The 17,350-nt window shown below is 48.5% G+C and overlaps 3 protein-coding genes across 3 annotated transcripts; 2 read left to right on the forward strand and 1 right to left on the reverse strand.

Annotated features, from left to right (window-relative positions):
- The first annotated feature begins 424 nt into the window (after positions 1 to 424).
- LOC142483254 (histone H3) lies at positions 425 to 1,294 on the forward strand. Its single transcript, XM_075583319.1, has one exon. It carries the CDS (start codon positions 469 to 471, stop codon positions 877 to 879), a length of 411 nt encoding a protein of 136 aa, XP_075439434.1. The 5' UTR covers positions 425 to 468; the 3' UTR covers positions 880 to 1,294.
- Positions 1,295 to 1,366: 72 nt separating this feature from the next.
- On the reverse strand, positions 1,367 to 2,299 carry LOC142483253 (histone H1-like). The gene has a single exon (XM_075583317.1). It carries the CDS (start codon positions 2,271 to 2,273, stop codon positions 1,617 to 1,619), a length of 657 nt encoding a protein of 218 aa, XP_075439432.1. The 5' UTR covers positions 2,274 to 2,299; the 3' UTR covers positions 1,367 to 1,616.
- Positions 2,300 to 15,418: 13,119 nt separating this feature from the next.
- LOC142483251 (histone H4) lies at positions 15,419 to 15,923 on the forward strand. The gene has a single exon (XM_075583315.1). The coding sequence runs from the start codon at positions 15,422 to 15,424 to the stop codon at positions 15,731 to 15,733; it is 312 nt and encodes a 103-aa protein (XP_075439430.1). The 5' UTR covers positions 15,419 to 15,421; the 3' UTR covers positions 15,734 to 15,923.
- The last annotated feature ends 1,427 nt before the right edge of the window (positions 15,924 to 17,350 follow it).

A 17,350-nucleotide genomic window follows, 5' to 3' on the forward strand; every position in this document is an offset into this window, starting at 1 on the left:
CCAACATCAAAGATCATCTCTCCAAAAATTACAGAACAAGGCGCTGCGGATTGCGTCCAACGCTCCACTTCCTACAAGAATAGCAGACCTTCACAGGGAACTGGGTATCGAGATGTTAGATGAACATCTAAAGAAGCTCAACAAGAAATTCTACAAGGAACTGGACCAGAACTCAAACCCGCTGATCAAGAAGCTTGCTGCGATCTCTGCAAACCCATTTGACCGCTACCCACGACCCATCACAGCGCTGAACCTGTGAAACCAACTCAACTGTGGCAAGTAACACAGATCAAGAAGCTTCCTAAAAAGTGCGACAATACACTCAACAAGAGAACTTGGAGTAATGAGGCTCAAGCCTCGGTATCCAATATCACACTGACAGATTTAATCTGTCAGTCAGAACAGAACGGTCAGTTTTTTTCTATATTAGTTCCTGACCGGAGACGCGCACTGACACAGCAGCACAGGATGGCCCGGACCAAGCAGACCGCCCGGAAATCCACCGGAGGGAAGGCTCCCCGTAAGCAGCTAGCGACCAAGGCTGCCAGAAAGAGCGCTCCGGCCACCGGCGGAGTGAAGAAGCCTCACCGCTACCGGCCCGGTACTGTGGCTCTCAGGGAGATCCGCCGCTACCAGAAGTCCACCGAGCTGCTCATCCGCAAGCTGCCCTTCCAGCGCCTGGTCCGGGAGATCGCCCAGGACTTCAAGACTGACCTGCGCTTCCAGAGCTCGGCTGTCATGGCTCTGCAGGAGGCCAGCGAGGCTTATCTGGTGGGGCTCTTCGAGGACACCAACCTGTGCGCTATCCACGCCAAGAGGGTCACCATCATGCCTAAGGACATCCAGCTGGCCCGCAGGATCAGAGGGGAGAGAGCTTAGGCCGGCTGCACCCTGACTTCGTTTACACCCGAAAAACAAAGGCTCTTTTAAGAGCCACCACATTTTCAATGAAATGGCCTGATCAATATTAACACACGGATACTGATCTCAATATAGAGAATGAAAGAAGTGTGTTATCCTTGTACCAACATATGTACTTGATGTGTGACAATATAGATAAACGCACCTTCAATATTTGTGTATTCTTTGTCATGTGATATATAGACTTGCATGCATAGTCACCATTTCATGCTGTATATGGGTGCACGTAAAGACAAACCTGTAAATGTCCCCCTCCCATGTGCCACTGGTGATCAAACTGAAGTGTTATGGAATAGCATGTGCTTGATGCTTTCAATGTGATGTAAACACTTTTTTTAATAACATGGTGATAAATACGTTTTTCTGATGTAAACTACACTTTTTTTAATTTTATATAAACCGTGTATGTGAATATTATGTAGACACAAAACCATAATGTCACCTAATATGTCAGTTTGTCTGAGAAAAAATGTATTCGTGAAATAGGTTAGGGACTACAAACTTACACATGCACCTTACAGTGCTCGCAGTATCAATGCATATACACTTATGCTCTGGCAGTGTAACACAAACCCCTGCATGGGATAAATTGGAGAAACATTCCCAGTTACACATTATGTGCACAGCTCTCTAAGTGGGGTTGTGGTGGCTCTTAAAAGAGCCTTTGTGTTTGTAAGAGGCTGAAGTTCTCGGTCTCACTTCTTAGGAGCTGCCGCCCTCTTGGGCTTTGCTGCTTTGGGTTTGGCTGCCTTGGCCTTAGCTGGACTCTTAGCAGCTTTTGGCTTCGCAGCCTTTTTAGCCGCCGGGCTCTTCACAGCCTTCCTGGGCTTGGCAGCTTTAGACTTCTTCGGGCTTTTTGCTGGCTTCTTGGCGGCCGCCGGTTTCTTGACCTTTTTGGGGCTTTTCTTCACTCCCGCCGGAGCCTTTTTGGGTTTCTTGGGGGACTTGGCGGGTTTCTTTGCCACTGGCTTCTTGGGTTTCCCCACATCCTTTTTCTTGGCCGCCTTCTCCTTGCTCTCCAGCTGCTTCTTATTCAGCTTGAACGATCCGGAGGCTCCGCTCCCTTTCAGCTGGATCAGGGTTTCCTTGCTCACCAAGCCCTTGAGAGCCAGCTTCAGGCGGCTGTTATTCTTCTCCACATCGTAGCCTCCTGCAGCCAGAGCCTTCTTCAGAGCAGACAGGGAGACCCCGCTGCGCTCCTTAGAGGCGGACACAGCTCTCACTATCAGATCGGACGCGCTGGGACCGGACTTTGCTGGGCGGCTTTTCGAGGCTCCGGCCGCTTTCTTCGGCTGCTTCTTCTTGGCGGCGCTTTCAGCTGGAGGAGGAGGAGCAGGAGCGGTCTCGGCCATTGCAGCTGCAGGTAAAATCCCCCAACACACTGATAGAAAGTTATACTGGGGGCGGGGACCTGCCGGGACTTATATAGAGAGCCTGCTGCTCTGTGATTGGTTAGTTATCGGAGTGAGCTTCTCTTTCATTGGGTATAATCACTAAGCCCCGCCCCTGACTCTCATCCTCCCGGATCACAAACACTGCTCTGACTTTGTGTTTCTGAGGCTGCAAGAAAAGGGCATTTTATCCCCTAATTATTACTAACATCCCCCCTTCTTGCATGCAATTTATAAGGAATTATATTCTCTTCACTGCTGTATCATTTTTCTGCTGGGAAAGTACAAACACAATTAGGAATAATGGGTGAAAGTTCGGCTCTGTAGCCCGGGATTTGCCAGATTTCATTCATATCTGTCTATTTCTGTCACTTTTACTTTGCTCAGACTAAATGTGCAACCTCCATCCTCATACAGTGACACTAAGGACATATTATTCTACAGTATCAGTTTAAAATAATGTGCATATAAATATATAAACATGGTCTGGGGATTCACTATATATGTACAAGTAGCACAATAATTCCTGAGCAGTGTACATTGCTATTTCATGTTGTTCCATTTCCCCGGTACTAAGCTCTGTATTATTCCATTGTCAGTTATGAATCTTGGTTATTAAATGGGAGATTCGAAAAGTTTTGTATTCCATCTGTTCTACAAATGAATAGTTTATAATGATATGTATGTAAAATTATGTTTTCTAAAAACAAAATCATAGTAACATACACATCATGTGAATGACAGTAAATATATTTTAATAATGTAATAATCAAACATCTATTTTGTTTAAGCTTTATAATACAATTGGGAAGTGTTAAAAATATGTTTATTTGTCGGTTACAAAAAATATATATATGTGATATTAATGGAAGATTAGGTTATTTTATTAGTCACCCTGTGTGTTACATAACTATGTAATGTCACTATTAGCACTGTGTATAGGAACTGACATGTTTTGTGACCATTGTCACCAGAGACCAGAACTTTTAACATCTTTACATCAGGATCACTATCACCAGAAAATAATAATAATAATAAAAATAATTGTACGTTCTTGTATAGCGCTGCTAGTTCTATGTAGCACTTTACAGGGACATTTTGCAGACACAGTTCTTGCCCCGTGGAGCTTACAATCTATTTTGTTGGAGCCAGAGACACAGGGAGATAAAGTGACTTGCCCAAGGTCACAAGTAGTTGACACTCGGAGTTGAACCAGGCTTCAAACTCACTCTCAATGCCAGTGTGTTTTACTCAGTGTTTACTCACTGAGCCACTCCTTCTCCCGAATGACACACTAGATGAATAAACAAAAGTTTATTCTGGCAAGCCAGAAAACACACAACACACATGTGACGATAGGGGTAGCCAGCCTCACATAATAAGGTAAAGCCTGTCTGGCTTCCCCTAACACAATAGGCTTCCCCTGCAATAGGTCCCTCCGGTCAACCCCAAATATCCCGCTGGGAAGGCGCCACCAGGTCTGCGGGAAACCATTGGCTCTAGCCCAGTGAAAGCCGGACCCCGGACCTTATTTCTAGCCCTTTCCTGCTCACCATTTTTTTTCACCATGCGCCTTAATGGTCCCCAGGCCTGAGCCTGGGGTGGGCATGCTTTCCCCCGATGGGGAACAATGACAGCCCTTGTGCTTTCTTCTCCTCCCAGCACAAGACTGACTAAATGTGATACTGTGAGGATTCGCTGTTCTGCTGCTCCTGCCCCTTTAACCCTCACTTGCCCATTGGACTACCATAACACCCAAGAGTGGCAAACTGGGATGGAACTTACGCACGGTGCGCGGTTTCTGTGCAGTCCCCTTCGGTCTCTGGGCATGGAGCGCATTCTTGCTCCTCCTGTTTTGATGCGCAGCGTGCATGCGTGGTACACGGTCTTCCCAGTGGTCTGTGGTCTCCGCCCCTCTGTCCCGCCCCCATACTGGCATCACCCCTATGCAGCACGGTTACGCCCCTCACTCCGCCTCTACCTCAGCGGGTCCTGCCTCTGGTACCCGGCCCTGTCCTGATATCACTGTTATGCGGCGCAGTTGCGCCCCTCCTCTATCTCCACGGGTCTCGCCTCTGGTTTCCGCCCTCATGGCGGTGCGGGTGTCGTGGCGCACGATGACAGCGCGTGACCAGGTCACCTACGGGTTTTGCGGGGGGCATGCACACATTCTGACGCGGTAGCTATTGGCCGTGTAATAGGACACACCTGCATGATCCAGCAGCCTATCCTGTCCGCACGTCTGCTTCCTGGTTGCCTCCCATTGGTGGGAGGTCATATAAATATGCTCTCAGAGCTCCCAGTCATTGCCGAGCATAACCTCTGTTTGTGTGACGCTGCACTCATCACCTAGTTCCTGTCTGCCTGAACCCTGCTGCCTGACCCTGCATGGATACTCCTCTGTGATGCTCTCCTGCACTGACCTTGGCTTTGGCAACGACTACTCTACTCTCTCCTGCACTGACCCTGGATTTGGAACCACGGCGACGCCACTCTCTCCTGCACTGACCCTTGCTTGGCTCCACGACTACTCTACGCTCTAAAACCCTGACCCTGGCTACGTACCCCAACAATCCACTGCTCTATACTCCAAGATTCGCAAGTACCTCTTTTACCCTGTCTTCTGTTACCCTGATCCGGCCTGTACGACTGTCCTATACTCTAGATGTGCCTTCGTGGGTGTGGTTGGCATTCTATACAAATCCCTACCTCAGCCCCATGGTCACGCCTCATTTGTAGTGAGCTACGGGTTACAGATATTCCCATTTGGAAGTCTCTGCAAGGGGCGGGCTCATGGACTGTACCCATCTTGGATAGGCTTACACAGGCCATGAGTCACCACCTTACTTCCTTCACTGGGGGGTCACTGGCTCATAGATTAACCTGTTACTGCTCTGAACATAATAGGGACTTGCATAATAGATACACTATGTGGGAAAGAGAGGTATTATGGGACATACCCTGTTACACTGGATAGGGGTAGTTTGGGCAGTTAACACGCAGGTGGCCCAGCCAGTTACACAAGGAGCACTGGCCCTCGTGGGCAACCTCCATCGGCTCTACTTCAACACCCCAGGTTTTTGACTTCTTCCCCCCTAGTTTGGTGGCCTGGGGAGGGTCAGCTACCTTAGGTCTTTTGACCGCCAGCACTGGAGTAAGGAAACGCTATTCCAACTGTGGCCGTGTGGCCACTGTCACGATGGACGGAACGTATCAACAATTTTATATTTTAGGGAAATAGATTGAGCACACAAGTTGAGCAAAATAAACTGACATTTATTTCCTTAATAGACAGACACACGACAACCTTAGAATATACTTGACAAAACACTTACTGAGGAAGAGAATGGGATAGAATGTCCAGAAGTAAAACAAAGCACCAGAATATTGTCTTTTAAAATGCTGTCCTTTTGCAAGGGGTGTAAATTGCCAGCCCAATAAGTCTGTGAATATTGCAAAGTTCTTTCTGGTCCATTGGGGTTCGTTAGATAACCCCCAGCACTAACGGAATCCTGAAGAAGAGTTATGTCCTTGGTTCTGATGTAATTAACTTGTTGCGTTAGGGAATCGTTGCTGCTGCTCTTATCCGCTTGTAGAAGCAAAGTGGAAATTTGTTCACATTGTAAAAGGGAAACAAAAGACAACGGGGATAGCTTAGGGAGCATGTATATAGGGTCGGCTAGCATATCTATAACATACCCGCCCAATCCCTTTCGTGTGAACCTCCATCCCACCAATCTCCATCTTGCCCCCAGTTTGCAGAGTGGGCACTACAGGGATTTCCAGTTGATACAGCGCCTGTGCAACTCTGACACCTGGGCTGCTTACCATATGGGTGCTCCCCTTTTTACCTGGTGTCTCCCAGGCTAGGAGTTGGACCCAAGGTGTTAACTAGCCCAGATGACTAACAGGATCTCCTGGTCAGCGAGCATCCCGGCTAATTCACACTTTGCGGCTCTGGGGCTTTCATCCGCAACACTTCCCGAGACCCATAGCCATTTCCCTAAAAGGGGGTCTCTGAAGTTTGCAGAAGGAAGTGCCCCCAGCTCATCGGTGTAAAACATGTGGTTACTGGTTGCATTACAAAGGCAAGTAGAAAAAGCCTCATCCTGCCTGTACATTTAAAACTGCAGCCAGAAAGGCACTTTATTAAAAATATATGTTCTATTTGTCCTAAAGTCATCACAGGAGATATCGGCATTCGGCCGTGCCTGGGATGTCTGCTAGCAAGTAGGCAAGCCAGGTGACAGTGCGAAGGCTCCCCTTAGACCACCAGCGGGGCTAGGTAAGCCCTTTCAGCACAAGGTTGTTCAGTGGGACGGCGGCATTCACTTTCTGTAGCCCATCGCTGGGAGTTCTGGAGAGCCGGATCCTGCCTGATGTCCTTGGAGAAGCAAGGCAGGGAAGCTCAGTGTAGCAGGCCAGGCTCTGCCCAACGCCCTGGCAGTAGCAATGGGAGAAGGCTTAGTGGAGCAGGGTGATATAGATCTGAAGCTCGCAGCTCCCCAGTGAGAGTGAAAGCAAAGCACGTCTCCCCAGTGAGAGTGAAAGCAAAGCACGGCTGACTACCCCAATACCGTGTGCAATGGCCACCTCTGCCAGGCTTATTGTGCCCAATGTATAGGTTTTTTTCTTTGTGTAACCCTTCCAGAAAAGAGCTAATCACTGATGTCTGGAAGTGGAAAACTGTATAAAGTGGGGATAGGGATGTGGTAACTACACATCAACACACACATTTTATCATGCCGTGATGGTCTTCACCTACCGCTGCCGGCCGCCCACCCCCAGTCTTTACTTCAATCCTCTGCAGATGTGGGACCTGTCCTGTCAAGGCCGCCCGCTTCATCCTCCGCTGACCTGGGACCTCTCCTGAAACCTGGTAAGTGAGAAGTAATGTTCCTTGATTGTAAGTGTCAAATCTATGGTGCGTCTTACAATCACTGGCAGCTTACACAAGAGGAAATACAGTAATACAAATAACACATATAGTCCAGGTCCCCTCTGGACTTCCCCCTTGGTCCCCGGCCCCCTTGGTTCCCCATATTAAGAGATACACCATTGCTTATAGTTTATGTTATTGTTTCTTGTTTATTTATTGTAAGGTCCGGGGGAACAGCTCTCTCTAAAGGGGCTCCCCCCGTGACTTTACTCACCCCGCTCCAGCTCTGCCTTCTCGCCGCTGCGGGCGGGATCTCCCTTCTCCTCCGCTTCCTGCAGCAGCTACTGATCTCGCGCGTGCGCGCGCACGGCAGAGGACTTTTACGTCCTCCCTCAGGGGGAGTTCCCGCCCCCAGCTGAGGCCGCGCACGCCTCTCCCACGCGGTGCACATGCCTGATGCGCGTGCACCGCTCACAAGCTGCACATCTAGCACAGCTGTGGTGAGTTTCTCCCTACCAATCTCTATCTTTCCTGGGACTGCTCCCTCGTTACTTCCCCTCTCCCTATTGGTCCTTCCTCCTACTTATACCTTGCTCAGCCATTCATTCTTTGGCTGAGCATAGCTTTGTATGACCTGTGTTAACCACGATCGTGCCTGCCTCAGTTCCTGTCTCTTTGTCTCCTTAGTGATCCCTTGCGTACTGAACCGGCCTGGCTGTGGATCCGCTCTGGTCTTATACCCTTGGTTTGTATCCTGACCTCCTGGACTCCCCGACCCCTTCACCTCGGTTTGCGGATTCCGACCTACCTCCCGGCTCTGGACCCCAGGCTCTCGGTACCACCTATCTTCTGGAACCTCCCTTCTCGTCTGGCGAGTATCTTACTTTATCTTATACTCCCAGACGGTTCCAGACGCCTATTTTCCACTTTCCAGGTGTGTGTCCGTAGCTGTGGGTGCAGTTTGTTACCCATCTCACCTCAGTTTCTGGGTCCCTCCTTGTCCGTGGTGAGCTCAGCGTAACATTATGCTCAGCCCCACAGACATGGACCCCGAAGAGGTTGAGCAACCAAGCCCCATGCAGCGACTTCTCCAGCTAGAGGCGCAGCTTGCCTCCATGACACAGGAGCTCTCTAGACTCTCCTCATTGCAGCCTTCCCCAGGCTCCTCTGCCATGGCAACTGTGGCGTTTCCCTCCCCCCTTCTTCCCGTGGCTGTGAATCCTCATCTCCTGGCTCCCAACCGCTATGCAGGGGATCCCCACAAGTGCAGAGGGTTTCTTAATCAGTGCGAGATGCAATTTGAATTATCTCCTTTGCGCTTCCCCACTGCTCGTTCAAAGGTGACCTATATTATGTCTCTCTTGAACGGAAAGGCCCTAGCCTGGGCATCCCCCATCTGGGAGCGGGAGCCTACCATGACGCATGACTATTCTCGCTTTCTTCGAGAATTCAGGCAAGTATTCGATACGCCTGGTCGTCAAATTACAGCAGATTCTTCTCTCTTCCATATTTCGCTACACGCAAAGAAAACCCGCACAGCTAGTGTTAGACCACAGTGAGGTGCTGACTGGATGGAGACGTGATTATATCATATGAAAGAAAAAGGACCCAGTCTTTCAGCACTCAGTCACAAGGATTGTAATGTTGTAAATATAAAAATATGCTTTATTTATAACCATGAGTAAAAAATAGGGTGTTAAAACGTAATTAAATAGTATTAAACAGCACGTGACTCTATCCTTAATAACCCACCTGCAAGTATGTGGGTGGATATAATAAGATCCCTAATGAATGTTGGGGATCAAACGCTACTGATAGTAGCTACCTAATGATATAGGCAAGAGGAGCCTGTGAGAGCCCACTCAAAGACACTTTCCATATAAGTGTATCCAGGCGTGTGCTACACACTCAATTGATACACTGTGGATAAGTACAGTAATACTGTTTGACGAAATGCGAGCTAAGTTAGACCTATATAATGTCTGTCCCTGATTAAGATATGCACTGGTGACTAAATCCATTCATCAGTGCTATCAGAGCCAGGTCTATGATGAAAACCTGTGTGGCCCACACTGTTGATAATAGGTGCACACTTATTAACACATTGGATAGTAGGATACAGAATAGCATGTCAAAACTGGAGCGTTAGATAAGGTCATCTAAACACCTAAACTGCAGATAGTGTATAGGGTGGAAACATCTGTAAGTAGCAGTGGAAACAGTGGTGTTATACAGGTGTTGTTAACCAAGGTACACCTAAACTAATGTCAATAATATCTGCTGTTGCCGCCCAGTATACGTTATAGTGAGAGCAAAATGCAGACACTTAGCACATATGGACAGTTTACCCTTAAGTGAGCGTAGTAAAGTGTTGCACACAGAGGGTAAATGATGGCATGGAGGCAACCTCCACAGTGTCTGCAGTAGTACAGGAGGGTTCACACTACTCTGTGAGTAATGATGTTGTTAGCTGTGACCCCCTGTGGTACTGCTCAGCACATAGTGCGTTAAGGCAAAATAGAATTGCCAAAATACTCAGCTTGTGACTGAGTGGGGTATAGAGGTGGTTAATGCTGTGGTTGAACAGTAAAACCCATAGACGCACCACCCCCACCCTCTCAATAAACAGCTGGTCTGTCTCTGAAGCCAAGTGAAGGGAACACCGGTCTAACTGGTAGAGGGGCTAATGGTTTAATCACTTCTGAGACAGGCAAGACAGGCAAGTCCTCGAACACATCAGTGCTGATATAACCAAGATCAGCGCTGATGTAGGGGACTGTGCGACTACCAGTTAGACCGGTGTTCCCTTCACTTGGCTTCAGAGACAGACACCAATTGACCCTAGACCAGTCATAGTTCAGGGGCAGGAAGAGTTCGAAATCCAGTCTATTGTGGATTCCAGGAGTACAAGGGGTTCGGTACAATACCTGCTTCGCTGGAAGGGCTTTGGCCCAGAGGAAAGATCTTGGGTACCCTACCATCAAATACATGCCCCCAGACTGCTGAGACTCTTTAACTCCAAATTTACCCAAAAGCCATATTGGAGTCGTCCTAAGGCCGCTTCTCAAGGGGGGGGGTACTTTAAGGTCCGCGGGAACACCTCTCTATAAAGGGGCTCCCCCCGTGACTTTTCTCACCCCCACTCCAGCTCTGCCTTCTCGCCACCGCGGGCGGGATCTCCCTTCTCCTCCGCTTCCCGCGGCGGCTTCTGATCTCGCGCATACGCGCGCACGGCAGAGGACTTTTATGTCCTCCCTCAGGGGGAGTTCCCGCCCCCAGCTGAGGCCGCGCACGCCTCTCCCGCGCGGCGCACATGCCTGATGTGTGTGCACCGCTCACAAGCTGCACATCTAGCACAGCTGTGGTGAGTTTCTTCCTACCAATCCCTATCTTTCCTGGGACCGCTCCCTCGTTACACCCCCTCTCCCTATTGGTCCTTCCACCTACTTATACCTTGCTCAGCCATTCATTCTTTGGCTGAGCATAGCTTTGTATGACCTGTGTTAACCACGGTCGTGCCTGCCTCAGTTCCTGTCTCTTTGTCTCCTCAGTGATCCCTTGCGTACCGAACCGGCCTGGCTGTGGATCCGCTCTGGTCTTCTACCCTTGGTTTGTATCCTGACCTCCTGGACTCCCCGACCCCTTCACCTCGGTTTGCGGATTCCGACCTACCTCCCGGCTCTGGACCCCAGGCTCTCGGTACCACCTATCTTCTGGAACCTCCCTTCTCGTCTGGCGAGTATCTTACTTTATCTTATACTCCCAGACGGTTCCAGGTGCCTATTTTCCACTTTCCAGGCATGTCCCCGTAGCTGTGGGTGCAGTTTGTTACCCATCTCACCTCAGTTTCGGGGTCCCTCCTTGTCCGTGGTGAGCACAGCGTAACATTTATTTAACACAGATATGATCGCACAGATTAATTTACATTAATGTTTTATAAAGTACAAGTAATTTTATTAAAATCTATCCCTATTAAAAATGTATTCTATATTTTATCAGTGAGTAATTATATACATTTTGTTTACCCATTACACCTCTACAAGGGTTCAAAACACAACACAACACACACACCATACAGCAAAGTGGTTAGGGATAAATGCGTGCAACTGCGCGCTGAGAGGCAATTGAACCTGCGGGCTGTAGGGAGCGGGAGCTTGAGCGGGAGGGGGGGGTGTGGTTTGAGCGGAGGGCTCTCCGTGCTGACCCTCCTCCCCCTCCTCCTCCTCCCCCTCCCCCTTACCCCTCCCCAGTCGGTCCGTCCCCACACACACACACACACCATATTTATGTATACACATATATACAAATATATACACATATATACACACATATATACACACATATATACACACATATATACACACATATATACACACATATATACACACATATATACACACAGATATACACACACATATACACACACATATACACACACATATACACACACATACACATACACATACACACGCATACACATGCACACACATACATACACACGCGCACACACACTTCCCCCCACCTTTTGGAGGTGGGGAAGCTGCCTCTAACACTCCTGACCCGGCGCTGATAGACTCACCAGCGCACCACGTGACGCGTCACCGCTCGGGATCGCAATTCTCTTGCTTCCCCAGGCGGCTGACGCGTCACAGCGTGTAGTGAGCCTCGCCGGAAAGAGGCAGCGGGGACAGATGGTCAGGAGGTAAGGGGCTGGTGGTCCGCTCGCGCGTCCGTCCGCAGCGGGTCCTCAGCCTTAGGGCCGTTCTATAGTGGTGGGGGTGCGCACGCACACCAGGGAGCGGGGAGTCGATAGACAGCGGCGAAGAAAAATAATCTTTTTACGCTGCTACTGGCGCTGAATGTATGTATGTGTGTGTGTGTGTGTGTGTGTGTGTGTGTGTGTGTGTGTATTTGTGTGTGTATTTGTGTGTATATATGTATGCGTGTGTGTGTGTGTGTGTGTGTGTGTGTGTGTGTGTGTGTGTGTATTTGTGTGTGTATTTGTGTGTGTGCACAATGTAATACATTTGTGCACGGCTGCACACACTATATAACAGCCCCTAGGCCGTGCTTATAGTGCCTGCGACAGCGACACAACATCTCACAAACACAAAAGCTTTGCCGCCGCCGCGTGCGCTTATAGTGGAAACTTGAAGCCGGCAAATTTGATTTTTCAAGGGCCGTCGTGTCACGTGACGGTCCTTGAACCAATTAAATGCCCGGAATCCCGCGCCGTCGCGGCGAAACATAACTTTCCCTCTCACCCTCCCTATCTCCCTGTCTCTCTCCCTCTTCCCCTGTCTCTCTCCCTCTCCCGCTGTCTCTCTCCCCCTGTCTCTCTCCCTCTCCCCCTGTCTCTCTCGCTCTCCCCCTGTCTCTCTCGCTCTCCCCCTGTCTCTCTCGCTCTCCCCCTGTTTCTCTCCCTCTCCCCCGTCTCTCTCCCTCTCTGCCTGTCTCTCTCCCCCTGTCTCTCTCTCCCTGTCTCTCTCCCCTGTCTCCCTGTCTCTCTCCCCCCCTCTCTATCTCCCCCCTCTCTCTCTGTCTCTGTCTCTGTCTCTGTCCCTCCCTGTCTCTGTCTCTGTCCTTCCCTGTCTCTGTTTCTGCCCCTCCCTGTCTCTGTCTCTGCCCCTCCCTGTCTCTGTCTCTGTCCCTCCCTGTCTCTGTCCCTCCCTGTCTCCGTCCCTCCCTGTCTCTGTCCTCCCTGTCTCTGTCCCTCCCTGTCTCTGTCCCTCCCTGTCTCTGTCCCTCCCTGTCTCTGTCCCTCTCTGTCTCTCCCTCTCTGTCTCTCCCTCTCTGTCTCTCCCTCTCTGTCTCACCCTTTCTGTCTCTCCCTCTCTGTCTCTCCCTCATCTTAACTGCCGTATACCTACACCGAAGTAACCTACCCTGCTTTCTTCCAGATCTGACTCAAGTTTCACGCGGGAGACATCGGAAGACAGGTAGGGAACACCTCCCCTCCAGTATAGTACCTTGAGGGACTGTGGATCAGGTAAGATCCCAGCCGGGATTGCTGCTTTAGAAATTGTGAAGAGGGGGCATCCTGACACTGGTTAAGGGGTACAGAAGTCATTCACATCTGGCTTTTTTTTTCGTTCGATTAGTGAGGCCATCCGACACACACTCACGTAACTAGGACTAATGGTAGTAAAGTATAAGTGTAATACGATAAATAAACTGTTAATGTAAAAAAAAAAAAATTGTGTCCCGGTTTTTCATTTTCAAAATCTGGTCACCCTATTCACATATATAGGCAGCGGGGACAGATGGGCAGGAGGTAAGGGGCTTGTGGTCCGCGCGCGCGGCCGTCCGCAGCGGGTCCTCAGCCTTAGGGCCGTTCTATAGTGGTGGGGGTGCGCGCGCACGGCAGTTATAGATGGCTTAGGTGAGTCAGCCCTTCTATACAAGGGCCGCGCGCGCACGCCAGGGAGCGGGGAGCCGACAGACAGCGGCGAAGACGGGAAAAATAATCTTTTACGCTGCTACCGGCGCTGAATGTATGTATATGTGTGTATGTGTGTATATATGTATGTATGTATATGTGTGTGTGTGTGTGTGTGTGTGTGTGTGTGTGCATATATGTATGCATGTGTATGTATATATGTGTGTGTGTGTGTATGTGTGTATATATGTATGCATGTGTATGTATATGTGTGTTGTGGGTATGCATATGTATGTATATGTGTGTTGTGGGTATGCATGTGTATGTATATGTGTGTTGTGGGTATGTATGTATGCATGTGTATGTATATGTGTGTGTGTGTGTGTGTGTGTGTGTGTGTGTATCTGTGTGTGTGCACAAATGTAATACATTTGTGCACGGCTGCACACACTATTTAACAGCCCTTAGGCCGTGCTTATAGTGCCTGCGACAGCGACACAACATCGCACAAACACAAAAGCATTGCCGCCGCAGCGTGCGCTTATAGTGCACACAACACACAACGGCGACAAAGCGACGGACACACAACGGCGACAAAGCGACGGAGCAACGTCGCCGTCGCGAAAACTTGAAGCCGGCAAATTTGATTTTTCAAGGGCCGTCGTGTCACGTGACGATCCATGAACCAATTAAATGCCCGGAATCCCGCGCCGTCGCGGCAAAACATAACTTTCACCGGTGGCGACGGGTGACGTCACCGGTCGTGTCGCCGTCACCATCGGCGGCACTATAACTATAGGCACAGCCTTAGGCCGAGTCCACGGTCCCTGCTGGCGTGCTGAGGCGCGCTGAGGCGCAGGGAAAGCGGGTGCTTTCCCTGGCCTTGCGGTTGCTTACCGCAAGCGCTCTCAGCAGCCGTCAGGGGGCGGTCCGGGGGCGGGCGCGTCACTGGCCGGGGGCGGGCCAGTGACGTCACGGAGCTGGTTCGCCCTCATTGGGCGAACCGCTCACGTGACCGGCCTGTCTCGCCGGCAAGCGGGGGAATTTTAAATTCCCCCAAGACCTGCGCTTCCGCAAGCGCGCGTAAGCGCAGGTGAGCCCCTACTAAAGCCGCTCTAATTGCGGCTGTAGGGGCTCAGTGCTGAGCGGGAGCGCGCCTCAGCGCGCTTCCGCCAGCAAGCAAGTAACATGGCCGAGGCCTTAGACTTGTGTTATGGCTTTATAGTGATTTCATGTAACTTCATTCCCACGTGACTTCAATTTCGAAGCAGCACTGCCACCCTGTGGAGTAACTGTCAACTTCAGACATTTCTACTGGAGGATTTGTGTTTGCTGAACTTGTTTCCCCGGTCTGCATTTCTTCCCCGTGTCACCTCATGCAGGGTAAATTAGAAATAAAAGCAAATTTATAAAACAGGGGTATTTATATAAAAAAAAATACTGATGAATGTAGTTGATCATACACATCTAAATATTACAAATGAATTACATTTACAGATATATAGATGCAGACACAATATAATTAAATACATGAAATAGATGGCACACAAATGTGTTCGTGTGAGTTGGGCAATACTAGGCAAAGCAAATGTGATCACAGTTTTAATGAGATAAACTTCCAACCAATCCCATTACCACGCGGCCTTTTTTTATAAACAGTAACGGCTTTCACTGAGCCAATCAGACGAAAGACCTTTTCAGCCAATCAAAATCAAGGAACGTCTTCCAGTGCAATTCACTTTCTCCCCACATGGGGTGTCTGTGGTTTTCACTCAGGTCCGCTCATACTGCATATAAGCAGCAGCTTTACCGCAATTACCTCATTCGCTTCTTGTTTTGACACTGTGCAGAATGACTGGTCGCGGCAAAGGAGGAAAAGGGCTCGGTAAAGGAGGTGCCAAGAGGCACAGGAAGGTTCTTCGTGACAACATCCAAGGCATAACCAAGCCTGCTATCCGCCGCCTGGCTCGCAGAGGAGGAGTGAAGCGCATCTCCGGTCTCATCTATGAAGAGACCCGTGGGGTGCTCAAGGTTTTCCTGGAGAATGTGATCCGGGACGCGGTCACCTACACAGAGCACGCTAAGAGGAAGACAGTCACCGCTATGGACGTGGTGTATGCTCTCAAGCGCCAGGGCCGCACTCTCTATGGATTCGGAGGCTAAACGGTGACACTTCTTACCAACTGATGATACGGAATTCACATTCATTTAACCCAAAGGCTCTTTTAAGGGCCACCCACATTCTCCTGTATAGAGCTCTGGTTACACCGCCATCTTATTCTTACCCGTTTTCATGTTGCTGTCTCTGACGGGACTCAATATTTCATATTGGAAACGGGTTAGAGAAATACAATTCACTACAAAACCACCAGTATGTGATAGCATTTTGTTACAGCGCTTTATCTATGATTCTTTTCTATGAATTGACATGTACACTCGTGAGTTATATAAACTTTGCTATTCTCCCTTCATGCTATTAACTGCTCATTCATAAAGCAAACCACATATTGGTTTCACCTTTTGATATAACTTCTCTGAATTAGAAGTGCCTGCACTTGACAGATTTAAATACGTGATTTTAATTGCTCGATCCATATACACATTTTTTTACATTACACATTGGTACAATCTGCAAAAGAAAATGTATATGATAAATGCCTTATCTGTATTGATTTTAACCGCTATGAAAACAATTACATTTTTATAGACTTGTATAAAACAATGACAATCTTTGAGCATTCATTCATTATTATTTTGCTGTCTTTTCTGCTCTTAAAACAAAATCCCCAATGCAAATGCTTCATAAAATAGTCACTCCTTTTATATTCCATTAAATAGTCCCATATATTGGGCATCATGTATCAGCTTTTGATAAGAAAAAAATGCAATCGGATTTTCTTTAGCACTTTATGTGACATTTATGATAATTTGTCACAACTGTAAATCTCATACATATTGATCACGTTTTTTGGTTTTATGATCATAAATACAACCCCGCATTTCATGTGTAAAACACTCGATTTGGGGATCTCCGAACAATTATACAGAGAAGGTAAAAAGGCGCCAAAGCTTTACTATCTGTCATTCAAACAAAGACCACACGGTGGCAGTATTGTTTTGGAAATGATCTGGATTCTGGAGACCTGGATTTTTCACAATGATCTGAATCAAAGGTTTCACCTCCAGATATTTGTGTTAAATACGTTTTGCGGATTCCCTTAAATATAATTAGTGAATTAAGTTTAAAATCAACAGAACTCTAGCATCACTTCTTAAATCGCACAAATATGTGTACTGATGTGGGGGCTGAAACTGCCAAAGATGCCACATTTCCCACACAATCTATACAGGGAAAACGCAGCAGCACCAAAATAAAGGCAGCAAAACACACATACACGTGTGTAACTCACATTAATAAGAAACACTTGGGGTCTTACTTACTTTGTGAACAATGTTTCTAAATCAATCTGTTCTATTAATTCAATGATCCTTTGTTTTTTTTATTTCAGTCACACTTTATCTCAAAGATTATCACGGAGACCAGAACGTAACCCCGGGATCAAGGCACCAGAACGGACAAAGCGTTTCAATAAAGAGAATTTATTCTGTCCGTATCCAGCACAGCACAAACTCACAAACCCCTTACACTCCCCAAAACAGGGAATACAGGGGATTCTAGGTGCCAGGCGCCACTTCCAAGGCTCCCCAGGGTTTGCTCCCACTCCTGTGGGGTTTGAGACTGCAGAGCTTTCAACCTGTTTGCTTTCTGAGACTCTGTCC

This window comes from Ascaphus truei, unplaced genomic scaffold (genome assembly GCF_040206685.1).
Source record: "Ascaphus truei isolate aAscTru1 unplaced genomic scaffold, aAscTru1.hap1 HAP1_SCAFFOLD_312, whole genome shotgun sequence".
NCBI lineage: Eukaryota > Metazoa > Chordata > Amphibia > Anura > Ascaphidae > Ascaphus > Ascaphus truei.

What these genes read in the sequence shown, in the direction of transcription:
- LOC142483253 (XM_075583317.1), bottom strand. Translation starts at nt 2,273, where the DNA reads ATGGCCGAGACCGCTCCTGCTCCTCCTCCTCCAGCTGAAAGCGCCGCC.
- LOC142483254 (XM_075583319.1), top strand. Translation starts at nt 469, where the DNA reads ATGGCCCGGACCAAGCAGACCGCCCGGAAATCCACCGGAGGGAAGGCT.
- LOC142483251 (XM_075583315.1), top strand. Translation starts at nt 15,422, where the DNA reads ATGACTGGTCGCGGCAAAGGAGGAAAAGGGCTCGGTAAAGGAGGTGCC.